General features: G+C 41.2%; 1 protein-coding gene and 1 long non-coding RNA gene across 2 annotated transcripts in view; both read right to left on the bottom strand.

Moving 5' to 3' along the window:
* LOC141922819 (uncharacterized) overlaps window positions 1-24,133 on the bottom strand; it is a 50,512-nt gene that overhangs the window by 12,873 nt on the left and 13,506 nt on the right. The gene's annotated exons all lie outside the window — the stretch shown is intronic.
* On the bottom strand, window positions 172-825 carry LOC141922261 (claudin-22-like). The gene has a single exon (XM_074821403.1). The coding sequence runs from the start codon at window positions 823-825 to the stop codon at window positions 172-174; it is 654 nt and encodes a 217-aa protein (XP_074677504.1).

Below are 24,133 nucleotides of genomic sequence, written 5' to 3'. Positions count from 1 at the left end.
TTAGAAAACACACCACCTTCCAATACCAATTATGGAGAAAACAGACATAAATTTAGGAAATCAGCTAGGTAACAAAGAGTCCTTTGAATTACTACTGGAACAAGCTTCTGGCTTGCACTAGGGTTTGAAAAAGATAGGGCAGTCTTTCTGTACTACTTAAAACCTTCAGTTTTAAGGCCTAGTTTCAGTTTCCAAGTGTTGACACTGATCTTGCTGTTCTGCTACTGCATAATGGACCGAAGATGGATGGACTTCAGTTGAACAGATTGTGCAATTAAGTAAGGATCCTCCTAATAGAAGACAAAATCCAGCAAGCCAGCCAACAAATAATGCTTCCCCAAAATCCCACCTGGGAACAATATCTGGTATATTCTCATCCCAAAATTCCTGGACTGTGGAATGGGCAACCCAAGAAACTGGGACAATAGCTGTAATCCCCGATATCCAGAAGAGCATTCCTCCAAACAGCAACAGCCGTTTCTTTTGTTCCTGTTGTCTTTCACCAATTTTCAAACAGTCCAACCCAAATCCCGAGAGCAAGAGGCCCAAAAACCCCGATCCATTGGAAAAAAACATCAAAATCCTAGAAAACCTGAGCTCTGGAGGCAAAGCTAGGAAAGAATCAAAGTCCTTGCACTGCATTCCCCCTTCTTCCTGGACAACACAAGCTTGCCAGAGTCCCATGGTCCAGATCTCCAGTTCATTCAGTTCCAAGTTAAGGTTCTTCCACTGGGGTAAGTAGGTAGTGAGACAGGATAGGACCCATCCCAACAGAGAGAAGAGTATGCCACTTAACTGCATCATTGGTCGATAGACCAAGGCCATTATAAGAGCAGAGTCCTAAGAGCTTGAGGAGGAAGGTCTCCCCAGCAGTTCTGTAACAACGGCTACCTTGAGTGATGGTGGAAGCTATGATGACTTTAATTCTCTGCTGCCCCAAATATAAGCCCTTGCTATTAACCCTTTGTAGGCTCTGAAACACTTTTTTGTTCTTCACAAATATAAAGTTTCACATAAAGGACGAAGGACTTCACTAAACCATGAGTTAGGCTTTCCGATAAGGATTTGATCTGTTACCTTCCAATTTGCTTGGTAAAATTATATCCCAATACCTGATGATTACAAGCCTGAGGATGAACAAAGAGGGCTCTATGACCCCTCACCCTAAAACACAACAGAAATCTTTGTGCTTCAATACGGATTAATTAGATTTTAAGTGGTGATAAAAAGTCAGCTCTGTGTGCAACAGGACTTCATTGTAATAGCTAAATTTGAGATTTCAGGGATGTAAATCAAGGCCTTGTAAAGAAAGGTAGACTGTTTGCCTATAATCTTTATTCTTAGGCTTCCTCAACATACATAATGGCTTATCTTCCACTGCCCTGTTTTATGTCCCCAGCACTGTAAAAGACGCTTTGTAAAAGATCCTTATGTTTCACATTTTCTACATTCATTTCTTTTAAAATGGGCTTTGTTTTGACTGATTCTTAAGGGGAAAAGGAGACGGGTATGGTGAAAGTACCATAGAAAATGAAATCCTAGACATCCCTCCACCATAATGAACCCAGGCAGATCATCAGCCAGCGTAAACTTTACCTGCCCCAGGACTTCAGCAACACCATGGTAGCAGCTTACACCAGATCAGAGTGTCCCCTTTCCTAGAGCCCGTGTCCCAGATGGCACAGAGTGTATACACTTAGTGTCTAACAACATTTGGCACTCAATGCTCCCAGGGCCAGGAATGCCTAGTACCTTTCTGATCAAAGCAAGATATCATTATGCCATTACCCCATTAGGAAACCCTGCTCTTTTCCTGCTCTCATGTCAGCTACACTTGTGCTTATCTACAGGGTCAGAAAGGAGAACATTAGTCTGCTATTCCCCTCCAAAGATGTAACAGCACAGCCTGTATGGGAGGGAGCTGAGCAGTGTGAATACATACAGCCATATACAACCCAGAGATGCTTTTCAGTCTTTCTTGACTTAATTTCCTAGGTGTGATGATGTACTCATCTGCATATTTTAATTCTCCATTGCTCAAAATGGGCTATCAGGTCATGGAAAAACATAACGCTGCTTTTGAAGGTTTTCAAAATCCTGAAGGGTATCATTAAGAACTTTCACTGTGAGATGATCTCCCTCATTTCTGTTTCGAGTCTTCATTTCTAACCCTTGTGTTCTTCCTGTCACAAGCTGTGAAGAGCCAACACAAGGAAAGATGATCTATTTCCCTTTTGCTTGTGTACCAACTCAGTCCAACGGCTTACACCTGGTCAAAAAATTACCACACACAGAGCAGGACTCACCAAGGATATTACCAACAACTTTGGGAACAAATTGATGCAAGCAAGGCTCTAACTTTGGCCATCCACTAGGCAAAAGAAGAAGAAAAAAGACCGACCCTGCACTCATTCAAACTCCAGATTGTATTTTCAGATTTGGCAGTGTTGTTTCTCTCCCCTTTCTCTGTTCAGAGCAAAAATGCTAGTTCTGGAAATCATCTCGACATTCAATGAGAAACTCCATAATGCCATTTGAATAATTCTTCAGATAAAAACAACTACACTTCAGGAGTGCTTCTGCTCATTCAGGGGCTATGCACTTATTTGACTTTAAAACCATGGTTACTGCCAGACTGTTGCTGGAAGCCTGTTGCGCTTCTCTCTTCTGTGAACATTTAACATTTTCTTCTCTGCTCTTAATTCCAACAGTCAATACAGTGTGAGAGAGCAAGATCAGGCATGTGAAGTCCATTCATTCTGCCAATGTTGACCACAGCTGGAGCAGTATGCCAGCCTTTAAATTTTAGCAATCAGAAGCATTCAGACTGCTGCATCAGTAACATCTGCCAATTAAGTTCTGCAACTTACTATTAACCATGCACTAACTTAGAGCAAGCAAAGCCTCCTTATACTATCCTGTGAGAGATTATAAAAGAATCCTTGTTCTTCCAGTGGAAAAAAAAAATAGGTAAGACTTGCCTTGTCGCCAGGCTAGTAACAAGGTCTGAAATGCCTTTACTTGGAATTTACTAATCTTATGAAAATCTCAGCAAATCCATAAACAACAAAAGGTCTTCCAGCTGAACCGAGATATGCAAGTTTTCGGACTAGTAACTGCCTTAGTCCTATCTCCCCTGTCCTTTTTTCACACTTTTCCTCCCCACCGTTATTTATTTCTTTCTCTCACATCTAAAAATGTCTCATTCCCAGAATAATATTATTTTGGTAGACCTGTGCCTACACGGAAGGTAACATGTCAGAGTTACTGCAAAGCCTTAGGGCTAGAACTGGGCTCCCACCAGTTTCTCTGCTACTGCTCAGGGTGATTTGAAACATAAACCCATGGTGCGCTATTATATTACGATAACAAAAAACATCTGCACAGCCTGAAACAACAGATCATCTCAAGGGGTTTCAGTGGAGATGGCCACTGTCCCCAAGCCAATGTGGCTGGGAAGCTGCCTGCCAGTAACCTCCCCAGCCAGTGCGATGACCACTGGGCACAAGTGAGCTGCTCCAGGACAACTCTGCCCCTTCTCCTTCCTCTGCTCCCCTGGCCAGCCTCTGCAGCAAGGACTGTGCTTGTCTAACATGAGCTTGTCAAGAAGGAAAGGAAGAGTGGATACAGATGTCACTGACCAGTGTGCTTTCAGGTAAGGAAGGTGAGGATTAATTTAGAGGGGGTTTTGACCATTTTTTTTCCTTTTTTTTTTTTTTTCTCTAGACTTTAAAGACTAATGTATGTAACATTCAGGGATACCATCCTACAGAGGCTTAAGCAGCTAAAATAATGTCAGTATCTGAGGATGAGGAACTGAGCTGCAGAGAAGAGAGACTTCTGGTCAATTTGTGAGTGCCTGCCTCATGCAGGAGCCAGCAGAGTCTCTCCAGAGCATCACTCCCGCCAAAGCCAGGCACTTGCCACAGCCACAGATTGGTACATCTGCCATTTGCTGCTGTTGACATTTGAATGTTTCAGCAGCCAGCTCTGCGAGACATGGAGCTTTCACACCTCTTATTACAGACAATGCCCACAAAGAATGATTCACTCTTATGATTGCTTTGAGTACAAGTGTAGTGAAGACAGGGTAGAGTGTCTTTGCGTTAGAATCAGGGGGAAGGCCAACAGGGCAGATGATGCAGTAGGAGTCTACTATAGGCCACCCACCCAGGACAGAGAGGTGGATGAAATATTCTATAGATACTTAGGAGAAATCTCACGATCGCTTGCCCTTGTTCTTGTGGGAGACTTTAACTTCCCAGACATCTGCTGGAAATACAACACAGCAGAGCGGGACCAGTCTCGGAGATTCCTGGAATGTGTGGGATACAACTTCCTGATGCAACTGGTGAGATAACCAACCAGAGAAGGTGCCCTGCTGGACCTCCTCTTTGTGAACAGAGAAGGACTGGTGGATGATGTGGCGGTCGGAGGATGACTAGGGCACAGTGATCATGAAATAATAGAGTTCTCTATTCTTAGAGAGGTCAGGAGAGGGGGAAGCAGAACTGACATCCTGGACTTCCAAAGGGCTGACTTTGTCTTGTTTAGGCACCTGCTTGAAAGGATCCCTTGGGAGACGATCCTGAAGGGTATAGGGGTCCAGGAAGGCTGGGCACTCTTTAAGAAGGAAGTGTTAATGGCTCAGGAGCAGGCAGTCCCCAGGTGCTGTAAGAGAAGCCGGCGACAGAGAAGACCACCCTGGCTGAACAGGGAGCTTTGGCTGGAACTCAGTGAGAAAAGGAAAGTTTACAGCCTTTGGAAGAAGGGGCTAGTCACTCACAGTGATTACAAAGATGCTGTGAGGCTATGCAGGGTGGAAATCAGGAGGTCTAAAGGCCAGCTGGAAATTATTCTGGCTTCAGCAATCAAGGACAAAAAGAAATGTTTCCAGAAGTATGTCAGTAGCAAAAGAAAGACCAGGGAGAGTATCCATCCCCTGCTGGATGCAGGAGGAAATATGGTAACAAGTGGTGAGGAGAAGGCTGAGGTCCTTAATGCCTTCTTTGCCTCAGTCTTTAATAACAAGACTAGTTGTATTGAGGGAATCCAGCCTCCTCAGCCAGAAGACAGAGACTGGGAGAATGACCCCCCCGCATTCCAGGAGGAGACAGTCAGTGACCTACTGCATCACATAGACACACACAAGTCTATGGGACTGGATGGGATACACCTGAGGGTGCTGAAGGAGCTGGCTGGGGTGCTCGCCGAGCCGCTTTCCATCATTTACCAGCAGTCCTGGCTGACCGGGGAGGTCCCAACAGATTGGAAACTGGCCAATGTGATGCCCATATATAAGAAGGGTCAGAAGGATGTTCCAGGAAATTACAGGCCTGTCAGCTTGACTTCGGTGCCCGGGAAGCTGATGGAGCAGTTCATCCTGAGTACCATCACACAACACATGTGGGACAACCGGATGATCAGGCCCAGTCAGCATGGGTTTATGAAAGGCAGGTCCTGCTTGACAAACCTGATCTCCTTCTACGACAGGGCGACCTGCTTATTGGATGAGGGAAAGGCTGTGGATGTAGTTTACCTTGACTTCAGCAAGGCCTTTGACACCGTTTCCCACAGCATTCTCCTGGCAAAACTGGCTGCTCATGGCTTGGATGATCACACGCTTTGCTGGGTAAAAAGCTGGCTGGATGGCCGGGCCCAGAGAGTTGTGGTGAATGGAGTTAAATCCACTTGGTGGCCGGTCACGAGTGGTGTCCCCCAGGGCTTGGTTTTGGGGCCACTCCTGTTTAACATCTTTATTGATGATCTGGACGAGGGGATTGAGTGCACCCTCAGTAAGTTTGCAGACGACACCAAGTTGGGTGGGAGTGTTGATCTGCTCGAGGGTAGGGAGGCTCTGCAGAGAGATCTGGACAGGCTGGAGCAATGGGCTAAGGCCAACTGTATGAGCTTCAATAAGGCCAAATGCCGGGTGCTGCAATTCGGCCACAACAACCCCCAGCAGCGCTACAGGCTTGGGGAGGAGTGGCTGGAGAGCTGCCAGTCAGAGAGGGACCTGGGGGTGTTGATTGACAGCCAGCTGAACATGAGCCAGCAGTGTGCCCAGGTGGCCAAGAAGGCCAATGGCATCCTGGCTTGTATCAGAAATAGCATGGCCAGCAGGGACAGGGAAGGGATCTTACCCCTGTACTCGGCACTGGTGAGGCCGCACCTCGATTCCTGTGTTCAGTTTTGGGCCCCTCACTACAAAAAGGACATTGAATGACTCGAGCGTGTCCAGAGAAGGGCAACAAAGCTGATGAAGGGTCTGGAGCACATGTCGTACGAGGAGCGGCTGAGGGAACTGGGGTTGTTTAGTCTGGAGAAGAGGAGGCTGAGGGGAGACCTCTTCGCCCTCTACAACTACCTGAAAGGAGGTTGCAGAGAGCTGGGGATGAGTCTCTTTAACCAAGTAATGAGCGATAGGACAAGAGGGAATGGCCTCAAGTTGCGCCAGGGAAGGTTTAGACTGGATATTAGGAAGTATTTCTTTACAGAATGGGTTGTTAGGTGTTGGAATGGGCTGCCCAGGGAGGTGGTGGAGTCCCCATCCCTGGAGGTGTTCAAGAGGCGTGTTGACATGGCGCTTAGGGATATGGTGTAGGTGGGAACTGTCAGTGCTAGGTTAACTGTTAGACTAGATGATCTTCAAGGTCCTTTCCAACCTAGATGATTCTGTGAATATAGCACAGGTCATGACCAAGTTCCTACACTTTCAGTGATATTGTTTGAAGCGTTGGAGATCACATCATTCATTCAAACTAACTCCAAGCATCATTTTGCAAACTGATTTTACTAGACTACAGCAGAACAGGGGTGGTGAGCATACATATCATTTTATGCAGGTAAGCACATCATATTTTTACTCCCCATAAAACCATTTCAGGCTGAACACAAGGATTCTGAATCTTATTGCAAGTAATACATATTTTCCTTAAAAGCTTTAGCACTACACTAACTCTTCTGGGGACCTCCATGGCCAGAGATAGATACACTAACACTCTAGCCCCTGCAAAGAGTACTAGGGAATTGTTGTCTTTACACAGCTCTGCAGCCCACACAGTTATCCTAATGCTTTATGTTCAGCATAAGTGGAAAGAAATATCAGGTGCAGCACTTTGGGAGCTGATTAGGCAATTTAATCCCACAAAAAGCAGTCAGTGTATTATAACAGACTGACTCTTTCCTATACTTTCAGTTCTTTCATAAGGCATAAGCATGTTCATGTTGTGGGCTTGTTTATTCTCCTCCAGTGGTCCAAAAGTGTGCTCATCTGTGAAGTACAATTGTCTCCAATAACGTTCCCCAGACACCACCATCATTTTTGCTAAACTGAAGATAGTCACGGTGTTCCCTAAATATTTTTTGTTGCTCATTTAAATATCTAGTATTTTCATGAATCATTCACACGGATCTCTTGTCTTTAGATTCCCATCTTATAGATACATATGCAAAAGATGGAAATAAGAGCCAGTGTAGAGATTTTCTATAACTGAATGTTAGTTACAGCCAGTAAAACATATATGCTGTCAGAAGTTGGCAAGGGAGTGTTTTCAGCATCTTACTACAAGTGAGTTAATTCATTCAGCTTGGCAGTCTTCTGCTTTCCACCTTATTGCTTGAACTGGAAGTTGTGGCAGTTAGCATTTTCTTACCCAACTAAGAACTCATTTCTTTGTGATGCTGGATCATCTTTTGGTTTTGCATATCTAATGTGCCCTTCAGCGAAACCAAAAGATACCTCAAGGAAAGAACACAACCCATACTGCTATCCATACTGACTTACTCTAGTCTGCATTTAAGTGAACTTTGACAAAAATAATTATTTGTATTGGTAGACTGTAAAGTTTCAGGGTGCTTCAGAGAGAATCACAGTAGAGAGAGGTTCACTTCTCCCTCAATAATTAATTATCTGTGTGTCTCCAACCACTGAGAGTCAAAAGCTTTGCAACAGAGTGATAGCAGGTACATTCTAGCCTGCTAATGAAGTGGGCTGATTTGAATTTTATTTATTACTAAAGTTATTATGGTTCTTCTGTTTGATTTCTTCCTTGTTTCCCCCATTGAAACAACAGTGCCAAGTTAGACGCAGCCTCATATAGAACTGAAAGGGTAGATGTAGTGCTCACGTAAGAAGTCCAGCGAATCAAACTGAACCAACATCCACAAATACTCCATACTCCAGTGTATGAGTGGCACTGGTTGTCATATACCTGCTTGAACCCTAGTGTGATCCACAGCAGCGATCCTTAATTATGGACATTTTGAGGCCGTTGCGAAAGCAGGGAAGAGAGGCAGCATGGAGAGGGGTAGGCCAGTGATGAAGATAATGACAATTTCCATTTTGGAAGGGGAAAAAAAGAGAGTAATTTTTAAACACACACACAGTTAGCTCATGGTGTCATTACACCTTCATAAAACATCTAACTCAATATTTAGAGGTGATGATTTACAAGACTACATTATTTGTTTCTGTATTACATCTGAAGATAGTGCCCCTCGGTGAATGCTAGGACGCTGCTAGAGCAAAGAAATCACAAACCAAACAGCTGAATATTCTGTGGAGAAGTTACAGCAGAAGGGTACAGTCCAGCAGAGACAAAGCAAATCGTCATGAAGGCCACATCACCTCTTCTTATCCATCCTCCTTGATGCAGACAGAGAATACACACCAGCAGTACAGTCACTGCTGATGATTTTACACTGCTGATGCACCAGGGCCAGCATGCAGAGAGCAAGGCAAAGCTGGGGTGAGGGCAGCAGTGGAAGGCAAGGACTCAGTGAGCACATGAGCATCTCAGCACCTTCAGAAGAGCCAGGAAGTAGTTGCCGAACCTTCTCACATGGGAAAAAGGCAGAGGTATCGCTGGCCCTCTGAACAGGACCACAGGTGGGCATATTCCCACCTTTTCAGTATTGCAAGGACTACCCACTCCTGCATACTTTCCCCTCTTCAAACACTGGATGCAATTCATTAAGCAACTTTAACAAGAGCCTATTATGTATGCAAAAGAAACGTACTTCTGGGAGCGAAAGACCTTGCTAACAGTTTCACTTCTGTAATATTAATCAAAAGCTTGATGTCATGTAGGATTAATGGTACTTGGACAAGATCTAGAAGGGAAAGGCACTGAAAGAGTTAAGCACAGCAAGGTGAAACTGCCTATTTCTGCTTTAGGGACTCATTCAAAAGACTGAAATGAGAGAGGGTAGATTTGCCATCATTATACTGGAAGAATAAAGAATGCTTTAAGGCTCAGTACTTCAACCTTTGCAGAAACTTTTCCATCACCATCCCAATCCAGACTTCAAAGTGAGGGTTGACTGGGTTAGAAAATTAGCCTTATTCTTCAGGGAACTATTTTTGATGTACTGTCAATACAGGAGATTACTGTAAGTACGAAAACTCATGTCACTTGAACAGTGATTGGAATGTGATTTCCTTGAATGATGAAAGTCTAAGAAATTAATTTGAGCTGTAAAATGTGTAGGCTTCTTTATCATTATCCATCCCTTATTATGAGATTCTGATTTAATAGAGCGTTACACATATATTTCTATAATGGTCTTCATTTAATGCCTGCAAACAATTATAATAAGCTTTCTCTCATTCCTTAAGATGTGTTTCTTATTATCAGTAAACTTATGAGAAATTATTTGTAGTACCTAGTTGAACCTACATGGGGATTGTTATTGCATGACAACAGGGATTACAAAGATAATATGGACTTGTAACCATAAATTAGAAGACTGCACATACCTTTTAACATCAAGCTAGCCTGAGTGTGAAATGAGCCGTGAGAATTTCTGACAAGTGAAGGAAGTGTGAGGCACCTATGGCGTTTTGCTCATCTGCCATAATTGAGATCTGGGGAAAGGGAGAAAAGAAGCTAAACAAATTTATGGTAGTTTTTTGAAATATGATTGTTCTTCAGATTCTAGTGGGTTAAACTGTTTTAGTGTTTTACCTTTTAAGGTGCAGGGAGCTAGGAGATGCAGAAAGGGAAGGTCTTTCCTAGCAAGCAACTGTTCTCTCTAACATTGCAGATCTTTTGGGCTTCCCTCCCAGGATTTAAATCTCCACCCCACAACCGAAATCTAAGCAAGCTTATAGTTTAAAGAGCTCATGACATCCTGGCATTAACAAATTAAACCATTAACATTTGTCAGTATTAGGTAAAACTTAAACTTACTGTAGTCTTCTGTAATATTCATCCCCACCCCTTCTCTCTACTTCCTCTCACCTTCCCTACTTTACATCAAAAAAGTTAAAAAGCATCAATCTATTCAGGTTCCTTCAGGAGGGAGTCAAGTAGAGATGCCTATGGCTACTCCTGAGGAAGGGACAGGTGTCAGGAGGGAAGGAGGAACAGCAGTTTCCTCCCTTCACTTTCCCCTGGCCCTCCCACTGATTGTGACCACCCAGCAGCATCCTCAGATGTCAAATACTGCCTGCAGAGGTGAAAAGGATGATGCACAGAATCCACCAACACATCTAATGCATGATGTATTGCAAAATGCTGTACAGCTGAGACAAGTGAGACTGCAGGAGTTCTGATTAATTCTGCATCAGTAGATTGAGATAATGCCTGCCCATGTTCAGTATCAACCCAGAGAGAGATATCTGCTGAAGACTTCTAATATCATGCCTCTGCAACACTTATGTGATAGTTATTTCTGTTTTATCAAATTGATGATGACTGCATATTGGAAAGGTACTAAGTATCTTCTGCAAAGCATCACACACTTTCTAAACACACTTGGATAGAGGTGAGGGCTACCTTTGTACCGTGGATTCAAACATTTAAACAGAGAATGCTTCATCCTAAATGAAAGGTAGCAAAACAGCTTAGGCTCTGACTGCATGAAAACAATAATTAGTTAATTACAATTGGTATTTCCCAATATAAAGATAACCTGTGTTCACTTGAGCAGACATCTGCTTTGAATTCTTTGGTCAGTCACAAGACTTTTTCTTTTACATAGTACCTAGAAAGAGATACTGGGAAAGTGACTGTTCTGCAATATACTCAAGTCTTTTTATTATTTTGTAGAAAGCTCATGTAGACAAAAGGTAGTGACTGCATGAGTTAAAAGGAATGTATAATGACAATGCAGACATACATGATACTGAGCTTGGTATTCATTTGCAAAGCTACAGTCACTGATACAAGAATGGCAGTACTAGGCCAGGCCAACCCAAAAGTTCATTTAGCCCAGCAGGAAAAGAATATAACAACATGATAAGGATAGATTGATATTGTCTCCATCCTACAGTGTACAGATCCCTGAGCCTGACCTTTAAGTCTACATCATCATGTTTAGTAGCCTTTGATGGACCCTTCCCCTATGAATTTGCCCCTAAAGCACACACTTGCTGCATTCAAAGCAGCTTACAACGATGACCTCCACAGTTTAATTTTACCTTGCATCATTTTATTCCCTGTAATTATAAACTCAATCCTAGATCGTTTTATCTACTAGTCCCTAGTTCATATGTGATGTTCAGTATTCTTCCTAATTCACCACCTCAAAGCTATTCTTTTTGGTATATACCTCTTTAACATCCTTATGCAGAGGTCCTTCCCGTGCTAGAAGATCCTAGCTTATTATATATACAGTTATCTCTAAACAGATGAAAGAGTGGTGATCGCTCTTGTGCTGATCCTACCTTCCCACTGTCAGGGTTCAATACAGTGTGCACACTATCATTCCATAGGAGAATTAATGTGGGAAAATAAACCTCTTCTTTCACATCACTACCATCATGACTGTCAAGAGTTATACTCCTGTTTGCCATACACTTTAAGACCAAAAAAAAATTTTGTTAAAATCTTTCCCAAAGTTGGAAATATTGTGAACAGCACCATCTTGTTGGTATATTGGTATCTGCATTTTGCCATTTTGGAAAAATAAGAACTCTAGCCCAAGAAATAAAAAAGAAAAAAACGAATTCTCTAAACAGTAGTCTGCTTGAAATATAGTATCTTCCACTGTAAGATATGATCTAAAAATGGGTATTTTTTTTTTTTAAATAGGAAGGATACGCTCCCAAGTGGATGTACAAATGAGTTTCGTATAATATTCTGCCAGATGCACAGATGGCGTGAGATTAGGAAAGTGCTCCTGGCACCAAGTGCATGATGATTTTCATAAAGTATAGGTTCAGTGGTTGGGAGTAATGCATCTGTATTCATGTGAAAACCCTTTATGCTACATCATATTATCATGCTTTCTCTTTACCTAATTATCACTTCTCTGCAGGACAACGATCACAGAATTTGCTGCTATTGGGGTAGAGGGAAAAATAGGGTATTATATCCCTCTTCTTTATCTGACCCGTATGTGCAGTTGCACAAATCACAACCCACAGGTACACCATTGACAGCAGGGTGCAGAAATAGTTTTAACCTGGGGAGTTTCCCCACAAAGGTGGAATAAAATTAATGTAGTTTCCATACAAATTGAAAGAAGCATTAAAAGTCATTTTTGTCCATCTTTTTCTTACAAGACAAGATAAAGCAAACCTAGGCTAATAGACAGTTACTTAGCTTTTCTTTAAAAATCTCTGCTGACAGAAAAAACACAGCATTCTTAAGCAACCTATTCTAATGAAGCACTAGAATACAGATCATATTTCTTAATACCATGTTCTTGTTCTCCCTTTCTTCCTCCGTTCTTAAGCAATAGCACCTAGTGGTTAATGTCAGAGATGGGCATTGTCTGCTCTTTTACAAACAAGATTCCTCTTGTTACAATCTCTAAAAGGAAGTAGCTTGTTGGTGTTGTTGACACCATCATTAAATCACATTCAGTTTATGATTTGCTATAATTTTGAATTCTGGTATGATGTTCACATTCCTTGCAGCACGCACACACACACGTTCTGTCTTCTGATGATGCTGAGAAAACAAGGACCTTTCCCAGCTCCTAGCACATGTACAGAAGATGGGGGTTGACAGGCATTCCCCTTCCTCTACTCCCTGCTAGATGTGATGGAGAACACGCAGGTATCCCTCTATGTAGCCCTGACAGAAAAGCCTTTGTCTCTCACCTCTGCAAATGGTTTGCTTTCAGAAATGTTTGATCACTGAGCTCCCTGCTGAGCCCTTATTACATCCCCACAGATCCAAGAGAGAGGGGGCCCTTTTCAGATTCCTGAATCAGAATCAAACTACGTCCAAATTGTGAAAGGCTGGAAGTGGAGTGGCTTGAGGAAAGGGAAGGGAAAGAATATAGCTTGGGAACATCTTGTTAAAAGATCTGGAGCTCAGTTCCTAAATACTGTGCTCACATGAGGCATAGTGTGTATCAGAGAAAAGGCAAGTCAGTATGTAGCTTTGGCACTTTCTCCCTCTTAATTACAGAACAGTCACATCTCTTGGATTATTTTCTAGGGCTCAGAAAACATTAGAGTGCTCAAATCATCTCACAGCTACCACACAGAACATTTACCTTTCTTGTCATCAGACCACATCCTGCAAAACATCGCAAATAAACTGATTTCTCAGACTTGTACAGGAAAACATAGTTCTACCTCTAGTTGATCTGGGGTAGCCCAAGCTGCAAAGCCAGCAATCCTCACGGGGCTGAGGAGACCAGCTGCGATTAAACCAGTTGGAGGAGGGAACAGTTTTTGTCAGCATACAGCAATAGTGCTGCATCACTGCCCTGAACTCCCAACGCAACAAGGAATCTTCTGACCCACTGTTGACTACAGAGCCATGTTATTTGTGCAAGACCAGGAGAAGCGGGCCAGGCAGAAGTCTGGGAGCTCTCATGGTAGAAAGATAACAAAAATCCTGGCTCCTTTATCTTTTGTGTGATTTAGCTTTCTGTATCAGAGAACAGCAGGAGTGAAAAATACACTGCTAGAGCCTAGTAAGTGACCTAAACAACCAATAACAGATGAAAAGATCTTGGAGTGTGATGGAAGGAAGATACTCAAGTTTCAGTAGAAGGATCTACAGTGTCAAGTACTGCAGCACAGCCTGGGACTGCTACAATCCCCAATGCCAGTTGGAATAGGAATTAAGGGCAGAAATGATTGACTCTTGCAAATGAAACAGGAGCTACAGATGCATAATTTGGGAGTTTCCAACAGCTCAGGGAAGAAGCAGTAGCTGATAGAAAGATGAGAGCTGCCCAAGAGCTGCCTACTAACATTTCAGCAGTAAAGGCAAGAAAGATTTAGTCAGCTGGGCAAACTGGGACAAGAAGCTTTCTTTGAGAGTGTGCCTCACAGAAATGCTGCAAACTAAAGCATAAAAAGATCTTTGAAATGTTACGTATATTAAATATCAGAAAATTAATATAGAAAACTTGAGACTCTGCACTGCCATGAGCATCTCAGATAAAAACCTAATTTATACAGACATATCTAAGGCCCTGAAGGCAAAAAATAAAGAATTTAGATCATAAAGCAAAGAGACCCCATTATGAGAATTAGGTATGAGAAGCAGTCAAGGAAGTGGGCTTGTTGCTGGATTCAAAAGGCAGTTTGTATCCAAATACATCTTGAACTGTCTTTGACTACCTTGCTTCACTTTGTTTTTAAATGGGTGGGGGAGTTGGGGAATCAGTTATTTATGAGAGCTCAAGGGGTTTCAACTGAAAACATACTGACAGCCCCAAACAATAAGAAAAGTCTTCTGTTGCCCAGACACACACAGATCATGTCAAATCCAAGAAAGTGTATTAAGAGCACAGATTACAGCCATACACAAAAGCATGCTTAGCCAGTATCCTACTTCTGTCAGGGGCTGGTAGTAGATGCTAGGGAAGAGCAGAACAGGGCAAGCAGATAGTCCTACTTCCTCGACATCTTTTCCAGCTTTCACCTAAATGCAGGTTAGGGGCTTCCTAAGTCTAGAGGTGCTGTCTTTGCCTTCAATAGACCTACACTATCTTCCATCATTTTGTCCAAGTACTTATTGACATCATGTTCAGCTACAAAAAAACTTCTCATCTCAGGCCAAGCCTACAGAAAACTCTTGCCAGTGAAACAGTGTTAGCTGGTGGTGAAAGTCAGTCCCTTCTCCCCCCTTTTTTAAAATCAGCACCTAAATAATTTGTTTCTGCTTATACAGTTTATTCCTTTTTGAGAGAGTAAATTATATTAGACAACAAGACATAATAGAAAGGTTTTCTAGTTTAGATATCCTAGCAAGCCTATTCTAGCCTTTAGAAAAATAGCCAGATGACAGAAATATATATTTAATAGTGCCCACAGAAATTAAACATGTGAATATAAACATGCATATTCCTTTTGGAATTTCATTTATTTAAACAAAAAAAGATGCCAAGCTGTTCCAAATTTCATTTTCTGTGAATCAAAGCTTATGCTTTACTTTCAGAAATTGAATGCTGTTCCCAGTAGCCTCATCTCATCTATCCTTAAAGCATAATACTTACACTACAAACTATTTCTTAGGGTTCTGGAATAACTGAACAGTGCTTTATGCCTTCTCTTTGTTTTGTTACGTGCAAACTAAACACTAATCCCCTCCAGGCAGAAAACAGACTTACTGGTTCTATGGAAGTGACAAGAACCTCAAAGGTAGCATAAAGTTATTGCACAACAGTAATCAGAACCATAAAATCAGTTTTAATGCATTGAAATAAGCAGACAAAACCCAAAAAGCATTAGTAAGTAGAGCCTACATGAGTGGCCATAAGAAGACCTGAGCTCAAGTCTTGATCTCTAACAAACTGGAGATATATTTCATAATATAGTCTGGATTCATGGCTCTCTAGCCCAAGAAAAGCAGTATATAACATGCAGAACAAGGAAGACGACCAAGGGCTGGAAGTCAGGCTTCAGTCTTTTTCTCAACTCTGATAATGGACTTACTTTTAAGAAGCAATTTAACTACATTTTCTGTAAGTACTTTGTTTTTCTTCACCTACAAAATGGGATTCAGAGCAGAAAAAAAAACTATTGCATATCTAAGGTGGCCAGAAAGAACAAAACAGATACTGCATAAGATATCTGTACAAGAAGCAATCTAATTTTGCATATTTATAAGGCAAATCATTTCACTTTCAAAAGAAAAAAAGGCTATATTGGATGAACATTTTCGTGCACAGCACATTTAGCAGTAAGTCTAGCAGTGTCAGTATTCTGATGAAGAAAGTGGTCCTGAGGGTTGATACATCTTATGACTATAGGAGAATTGATAGTAGGAGAGAATTCTTTGATGTTTTATTTAAAAGTTTTGCTCAATAATTCAATAGAGATCCATTATAAATCAGGAAAGCATAAGAACATGCCACGAGTACAATCCAATAATGAATAAAAAACAAACCAACACAAGGATAGCAAGTATCTGTAATTTAGGAAGCACATAATTCGCTATTTAAGCCTACCGAATTAAGTTACCTGGGGGATAAACCCATACAGAGTCTTAGATCTGAACAGTGACCCTACTGTAACTCCCTCATCCTGTGACACTGAATAGATGAAAATTACACAGCAGCTCCAATGTTTTTATTAACAGACTTGCAATGGTCTCGTTTTTTGATCACCTATTGACACCAGATTTGTTCAGGATTCCAGGTGAGGCAAACATAAAAAGGAAAAGTAAGATGTATGTGTTTTGTTCCTTATACCTTTCCTTCTCATCCCCGAGCACATACTGTCAGGACAGTTAGATAGTGCAATGCCTATTAATTAATCAAAACTCTGTTGCACACAAATCCCAAGAACAGGATGCAACAGGATTCACCCCTAAAAGAGGATCTGCCTTTACTTCATAGAAAGATACATTGACTTAGTGCTGCCAAGTGTCAAAAAAGAACATGTGGCACAACAGGATTGGATTTCTAGAATTTCTGGTGGACACACCTTCATGGACACCTCATTTCCCCTCCAAGCTGCCTGTATTTAGTCTCACATACAGAAGACTAAAAATACTAATTTCTTACATTCCCACGTATCTTGACATTCTGCATTTTCTAGCAGGAACTACAAAATTATTTTACATAACCTCACAAGGAATTTGCTAGCAGCAAGGAAACTAAACCAAATTAGGAAATGCATTTCCACAGTGAGTCTTCCATCAAAACACAGCAAATATGGAAATTTCCAACAACTCAGCATGTTGCTACATTGCCATTTGCCCATAAATTCCAATAACACATAGCTCTGGGATCCTATTAGCATCCTAGAGAGTAAATAACAAGTGAGCTATAAATCTCAAGCCCTATAATCACAGTCAGGGCTACCTATCCCCAATCTTTGAATCCAAAAATATTTTTTTAAATTGCATTAGCTACTTTTATTTTATTTGGTGCCAAAATAAGCAATTCTGAACTGAATGACACCTTGTATCAACTTCAGCTGTAACCCTGTCGTCTGTCACCTTCTCTCTAAACAAGATATCCAGATAGGGGAAAAAAAAAATAAAAATCTTGACTTCAGGATCTATTACAGCAGCAACATTACAACTAGATACAGAAGGCTAAGAAGCACTTTGTGCTTCCTTCCTTTCCAGGAAGTAATATTTCTACCTCTCGCTATTCTTGTATCACACACACACACCCCCGCCTCTATTCCAGACAGTCCTGATTGTCCCTTTAGAATACATCATAATTTGTCCTAGATGCTCCCCTGTAGGTATTGATTAAAATAATAATAATAGCCATCTTTCTTCCTGACCCAGGTACCACTGAGGCACCCAAGGTCAATATCAACACAAGCCAGAACTTAGCAGGACTTGACAGCGGTAACATTCGCAAGGAAACAAGATCTTGCTTTAATCAATCTCCTGCTGCTTTATATTCCTAATCTGAAGGCAAATGCCACTAGGTTGATATGCCTTTAGGTAAAGAATAGCTGCCTTCATTTTATTATCCTAACAGGACAGTGGAAAAAAAAAAAAAATCAATTAAAAAAAAAATCCATGTCTCTAAAAGATTACTTAGGAACAAGCTCTGAGAATTATATAAACCTTCCTTACACTACGATGCCAGGCATAACTGGAAAGCCAGAAGAAATGGCAAACATAAGCCTGAAGAACTAAATGCAAGCAAAGCAGAACTAAACCATCTCCTCTTAAGCCTCTATTCTATTTCTCTTTCTCAGTTTTGGAAAGCTGTAGCAGAACTCTGTTCCTTTACAGACATCCCATAAGTATTCAAATAGAAAACTTCTCAGATTGTGTAAGAAGTCTTAATCCCAAGATATGGTCTTACATATATGGCAATGGAAATTAGAATTTGCTATACTTGACATTATTTAAATTCTTAAAAGTCAGATCTGGCAGTCATCAGAGTCATGTTAGGAGTGATACAGAGAAATGATTACTTGCTTTGCAACTTATTTACTTATAGCAAGCTGCTACTTATTTACTTATAGCAACTTACAGTATTTTTGAATATTGCTAATATTGATTAATAAGCCTACTTGCCCATACTGTTCTGTGGAATTTTACCAAGGACTACTGTGTTCATCAAAACAAAGCAGTTTTCTGTGGAAACCCACCAAGAACTACAATGTTCAGCAAAAATGAGAAACATGTCCTTGGAAAGCAGATGTGCTCTAACTAGTCTTTGTAATGAATAGATAGCCATATATGGATGGTAGAAGTGGATACACTGGTACTTTTAGATAAGATAGAATGAGTAAACCGGTTGAAACCACTCTTGTTGTTCAAGAAAGTAGCTAAGAGAATCTGTGCGTGCTCCGAGGAAAAGTACAAGGTGAGAAAGACTACGAGCCTTCCTCCCAAAGACCCCTGAAGACGCCCCCCAGGAGGCAATGCGCAGGTGCAAAGAGAACATAAACTGCTGACACCAGCCTTTTGAACTAACCCAGCCTTATTCATGCACATGTATGTTTGTGTTATGTAATCCAATGAATATGTATATCCACACTCTATAAGTTTTGGGTAAAGTGTGCTGGGGGTGTGTAAGCTTTGTGGAGAAATCCCCTTGCACCCCAGCACCGGAGTAAACATACCTGCTTTATAACTCTGAGTTGTAGAATCTTTTTCCGCAAATCAGGAGCTCAGCTCTAAAATGGTGTGTTGTGAAGGGCTGTGGTAGCATTTTTAAGCTTATTTTATCTGTAGAATAAGAACATCGTTGTGCTGCTATTGTCTCTAGGTATTCACTTTCAAGAAGGCTAGAATCATTTACTGTACCATAAACTAGCCCTGACTTGCCAGATTTACCTTTAAGTAAGGCTTGTTCTTTTAAACAAATCACATAAAAAGTTACTCACATACACAATGTTTTCTGTTGCTATGTATACTAATATCCTTTAATAAGAACACAATTTTTAAACAAGCAAAATGTAAAAGTGTACTTGTGCAAAACCATGATCAAATAGTACTGAAGTGATGAGTAACAGTTCTGGACAGTTTCCCCACAAATAAGTTTCCTCCCCACTTAAATGAGAGACAATTAGGGGGTTACTTCCACACACATTTTATGTGTATTCATAAACCAAAACAATTGGTTGCATATCTCAGAAAGTGACAACAGACTATTGATTAACATTATACTTACCTCTCTTATGTTACAACTTCTCTTATGCTACAACCTGAGCTGACTGTTTTCAAAGATTAAGTTTTCAATTAAATGCAGCTTGAGTTCTTCAGCATCTGAGACTAACTGCTAAACATCCTTATTACATAGCTTACAAACATTTTAACACTAGTGCAATAATGTACCACAAGTTGATTGTTATTGCTCTAACATAAGAAAGGGCATATGGTTCTTGTCAAACTATTCTGTTTATTTCATTCTTACAGCTGTTGCAGAAGCAAATAGAAATTTTAGGTAGACCTCTCAAAGATTTAATTGGTTTCTGTATGCATAGCTGTTTATGCTAAAAGCTTTCATTTAAACAAATACCTTAGTGCAGTTAGCACAATGCAAAAGCAATTGAGAGTCATTCACCATTTGTTTTTCCTTCATTATACGACTACTCAGTGATCCTAGGCACAAATGGAGCAGTGCTGCAAGACATGCTATAACAGCATACAAAGTGTTAGTGCCTGGTCCTGAAGGACTTTCAGTCAAAAAAAGATTGAAACATTCTGTAACAGTTTCCCTGCAGGCCTGATGAGAAAGCCACATTTAATACTATTGCAGAAGTTCACTGAGGCTCCAACCAGTGTACAATAAAACTAGGTGCCATGCTAAGTAACAACACTTGCCTCAACTTTCTTTCTCTGCTCTTAATGTTGGGTCCCCATTCTTACCAGGAGCACAGTCCATGATCAGATGGGCAGCCTTGGGCTAGTTAAAGGAAACATTCATTCTCCTCAGCTGACAGCTTTTAAACAAACGGTTGTTTAAAACTGCTTCCAATTTTGGAACATTAGAAACGGTCTCAGTAAAACCAGATCTGTAAGGCACAGAAATCTGCCAGCACTGAGAAACAAGCTGAATCAATGAAATTTATCATAGAACCACAGAACGGTTTGGGTTGGAAAGGACCTTAAAGATCATCTAGTTCCAACCCCCCTGCCATGGGCAGGGACACCTTCCACTAGATCAGGTTGCTCAAAGCCCCGTCCAACCTGGCCTTGAACACTGCCAGGGAGGGGGCAGCCACAGCTTCTCTGGGCAACCTGTGCCAGTGCCTCACCACCCTCACAGTGAAGAATTCTTTCCTTATCTAAGTCCGCCCTCTTTCAGTTTAAAAGCATTATCCCTCATCCTATCACTATGTTCCTTGATAAAAAGGCCCTCCCCATCTTTCCTGTAGGCCACCTTTAAGTACTTTACTGCCTCTCCATCTGATGGAAGCTAACATGTCTCTTCAGACTGTAGCAAATACATTCTGTTCCAACAAAATATTTATTTTATCACATATGGAAATAGCATTGTCCCTTTCCCTACCAGCAAATAAAAGCAGCAGCCTGGTAGTATAGGCAGAGTAGACTGATGCCTGGAGTACCAGCTTATGGAGTACTGCTACTTCATCCAAATCTATGCTCCCAGTTTTTGATCAAACATAGCAGTTCATGCCTGAATGTGCAGAAAGTCTAATTCAATTCCTCTGGCAAACAGAAATCACTTCTTGACCATGCATGGGTTGTAAACTTATGACCCACTGCTAGACCCACAGAACATGCATGTCTCCCAAAACAGAGCTGTACACAATGGACTCAGCCAAAATACTTCCGCTACAGTCCATATATTAGGTTTATCGAGAGTAAAGCCTGCTTGCTATTGCTTCCAACACCACTCTGCAAGGACATTTGGAAACACAGAGGTGCCTCACAGCTTGGTGTATAATCAAGTTTTTAGGACAGAACACTCTTACGAATTTGAGCATGTCCAGCAAGATTCTGGGTGTACTTGTCATTAGCACATATCTAGCAAGCAGATAAACCCTGTGAAAACATATCTGTGCCCAGACTCTAGTATCAATAATCAGGAGGAATGTGTGCTTCACATTACTATTAGTAATGTATTATCTTGCTGTAAATATTAACTTTGCTGTAGTTTAGACAGCTAAATGCAAATTAATGGAAAGCTTATGGGAACATAAAGAGACTACGCTCTTAATGATCTCCTTAATACTACCTTTCAGCATACCAGTGGGAATTATGGAGAGATGCATTGTGAGATATTATTTCTAGTGCCATTAGAGCCTTAAGACACACAGATAAAAGTATAACATGACATAAGTATGCATAAGGAGGATTTTAGTGACTTTTTTAATAACTTCTTAATCAAAGAAGTGTTTCTAATACAATTCTTTCCAGCATGTAATTTAAATTGAAAGTTAATGTTTAAGAGGAATAGATGTAATGAGCCAGTTTTAGTAGGATTTCTTATTAGAATACCTCAGTTTTGCCAGTTAGCAGAAGCTAACATTTTAATATTATACACTGCCACAGTAGAAGACAAAAGCTCTGAATGGTTAGAAGATAAATAGTACTGCTTCTTTGTTCAGCCCTGTTTTGTGACAGAAACCACACACAGTTTCCAATATATGCCATGAAGAGAGAAAACTCCTGTTTATAACTTAGTAGGGAAAAAGCAGCAGAGAACCTTTATATAGTGAGACAAGATATGTATCATAGCTACAGGGAGACCATTTTGTTTTTGCAAAAGAGACAATTGCTCAAGACAAAATTGGGATAGATCTTTAAATCAACTAAATGCTTTCCCTTTAAGCAAAGTAACTACTAAAAGGAAACAGAAGAATCTAGTAAAGCTCCACCAGATAATGTGCAAGTTCAAAATGGTAGCCCCTGATTACCTACACAGATTTCCTGAATTTAGACCTGCCCTGTGCAAGAGTTTTGCAACAAGATTCGGCTAATACAACACACCAATGTAATGCAAGACATGCTCTGTGTCACCAGCAGTAAACTCTATGGCTACAAAAAGGCCTCAGGTACCTACAGAGTTCCTCACAATGCCATTATAGATACAATTAGCTCAAGATAGAAAATTGTGCATCATCTGTGTCTTTTCTTGAGGGTTGAAGCTAGTTAGAACTATGCAGAGGAAAAAAAAAAAAAGCTTCCTTGCTTGCCCCTTCCTTAGGGTATATATCATCAGCCCTTCTAAGTCACAAATTCCAGGTCAGGTAGGCCTATGGAAGAAACAAGTCCTACAGTCAAAAACTCATAGTGGTAATGACCAGTCTGTCAGTTACGCCGCCTATACCTCTTCTGGAAAGCAAAGTTTCAAAAGTCTCCATCTCAGGCATTAGAAGGAAATCCTGAAGCACTCATTCAATACACCTGGGTATCACCAGACATTCACATCAAGGGGACAGATGTGACATTGTTTATGAATGCCAGGGAACAACTGGAAAAAGTATGTCTCAGAAACATGAATACCAAAGCTATATAGCACCACTGCCCTGTCATAAGCATGCACAGACCCTGCTACATCTTCTTTCAGGGAGGGAAAAAGTTAATTTGTGGGGCAAGTCATCAAAGGTATCAGCCTCTTTCTAAAGAGCCACTCAACATTTCCCTTTGTTCAATCTAATCTCTTATCTGCAAACAAGGACTTTCCACACCAGTGCTGCCACACAAATCCTGCTGGACTGTGTAAAGTGAAGCCCCAGCCAAGATTGAAGCACAAGCACCACCAAAAAAAAACCCAAAACAAAAACAAACAAGAAAAACCCCAAACAAACAAAAGAGCTTCCTTCAGGGTGCTCAGCAAGGCCTTGCAGCACTTCTCACAGGGGAGCACAACCTCCTCAGCTCTTGCATCGCTTACTGAACACCACTGCAGAGCAAGTAGGTCTGCTCCTCTCACAGCACAACTCTCTGCAGAGCTCCCATTTAATCTCAGCCTTCCTTCACTCAAAGCACAAACCGTAAACTTAAGTTTCTGCTCCCACCTGGGTTCCTGCAGCTTCCTGTTTCTCTTTCAGTTCACATGGGTCTCGTGACTTTCTCATAGCCAAGCACTATCACCACAAGAAGTTTTTCTCCTCTTGTAGGTCTTTCCTGCCCACCTACCCTGCTGCAGCCACAGGTTCCTCACACACCCAGGCACAGCTGAGAGCTAATCAAGTACCCTCCTTCCTGCTAATTTAGGGTCACCCTACAATTTACCAACCATTTGTGAAAAGAGGGCAGACTTCAACCCCTGCTGTGTACAAAAGGCATTTAGGAGGTTTTGGGTTGCTTTTTACATGGAACAAGGCAGGAAACAGCTTGCTTTCTGCCATTACAAAGATTTGTGGCAGTTTCAGAAAAATACTTTGTTTTGCTTTGAGATGGACCTTTTGAAAACCTACAGGAATAAAATGAGATAGACCTGCTTGCTCCAGAAGAGTAAACAGTTTTGGTTGTTTAGCTGAGATCAAAGAGACTCTATTGAAACAGATTTTGACCTCTGTCCCTTAGATTTCAAATGAGTGTCCTACATGGGAGCGTGGGTATGCTCACACATGTGTACTTGCTTATGACTAGGAATGCCAGTTACACTGGAGAAGTTTTCAGTGAATGAGTATTCTTGCAGAAACTGCTGAGTTACCAAACTAGCACTTTCTAAAACCAAACAAAACCACCTCCCTCCCCCACAAAACAGGAACATTTTTGTCTTTAATGCAGCAAAACTGAACACAAAGTACTGTGACCACCACAATTCATCAGGTTCAGGAACAACACTGAGGAGCTGCTCTTCAAACCAGTGTGAA

This window comes from Strix aluco, chromosome 4 (assembly GCF_031877795.1).
Source record: "Strix aluco isolate bStrAlu1 chromosome 4, bStrAlu1.hap1, whole genome shotgun sequence".
In the NCBI taxonomy this organism is placed as follows: domain Eukaryota; kingdom Metazoa; phylum Chordata; class Aves; order Strigiformes; family Strigidae; genus Strix; species Strix aluco.
Note: the sequence above shows the minus strand (reverse complement) of the source record. Positions and strands in the feature narration are given on the sequence as shown.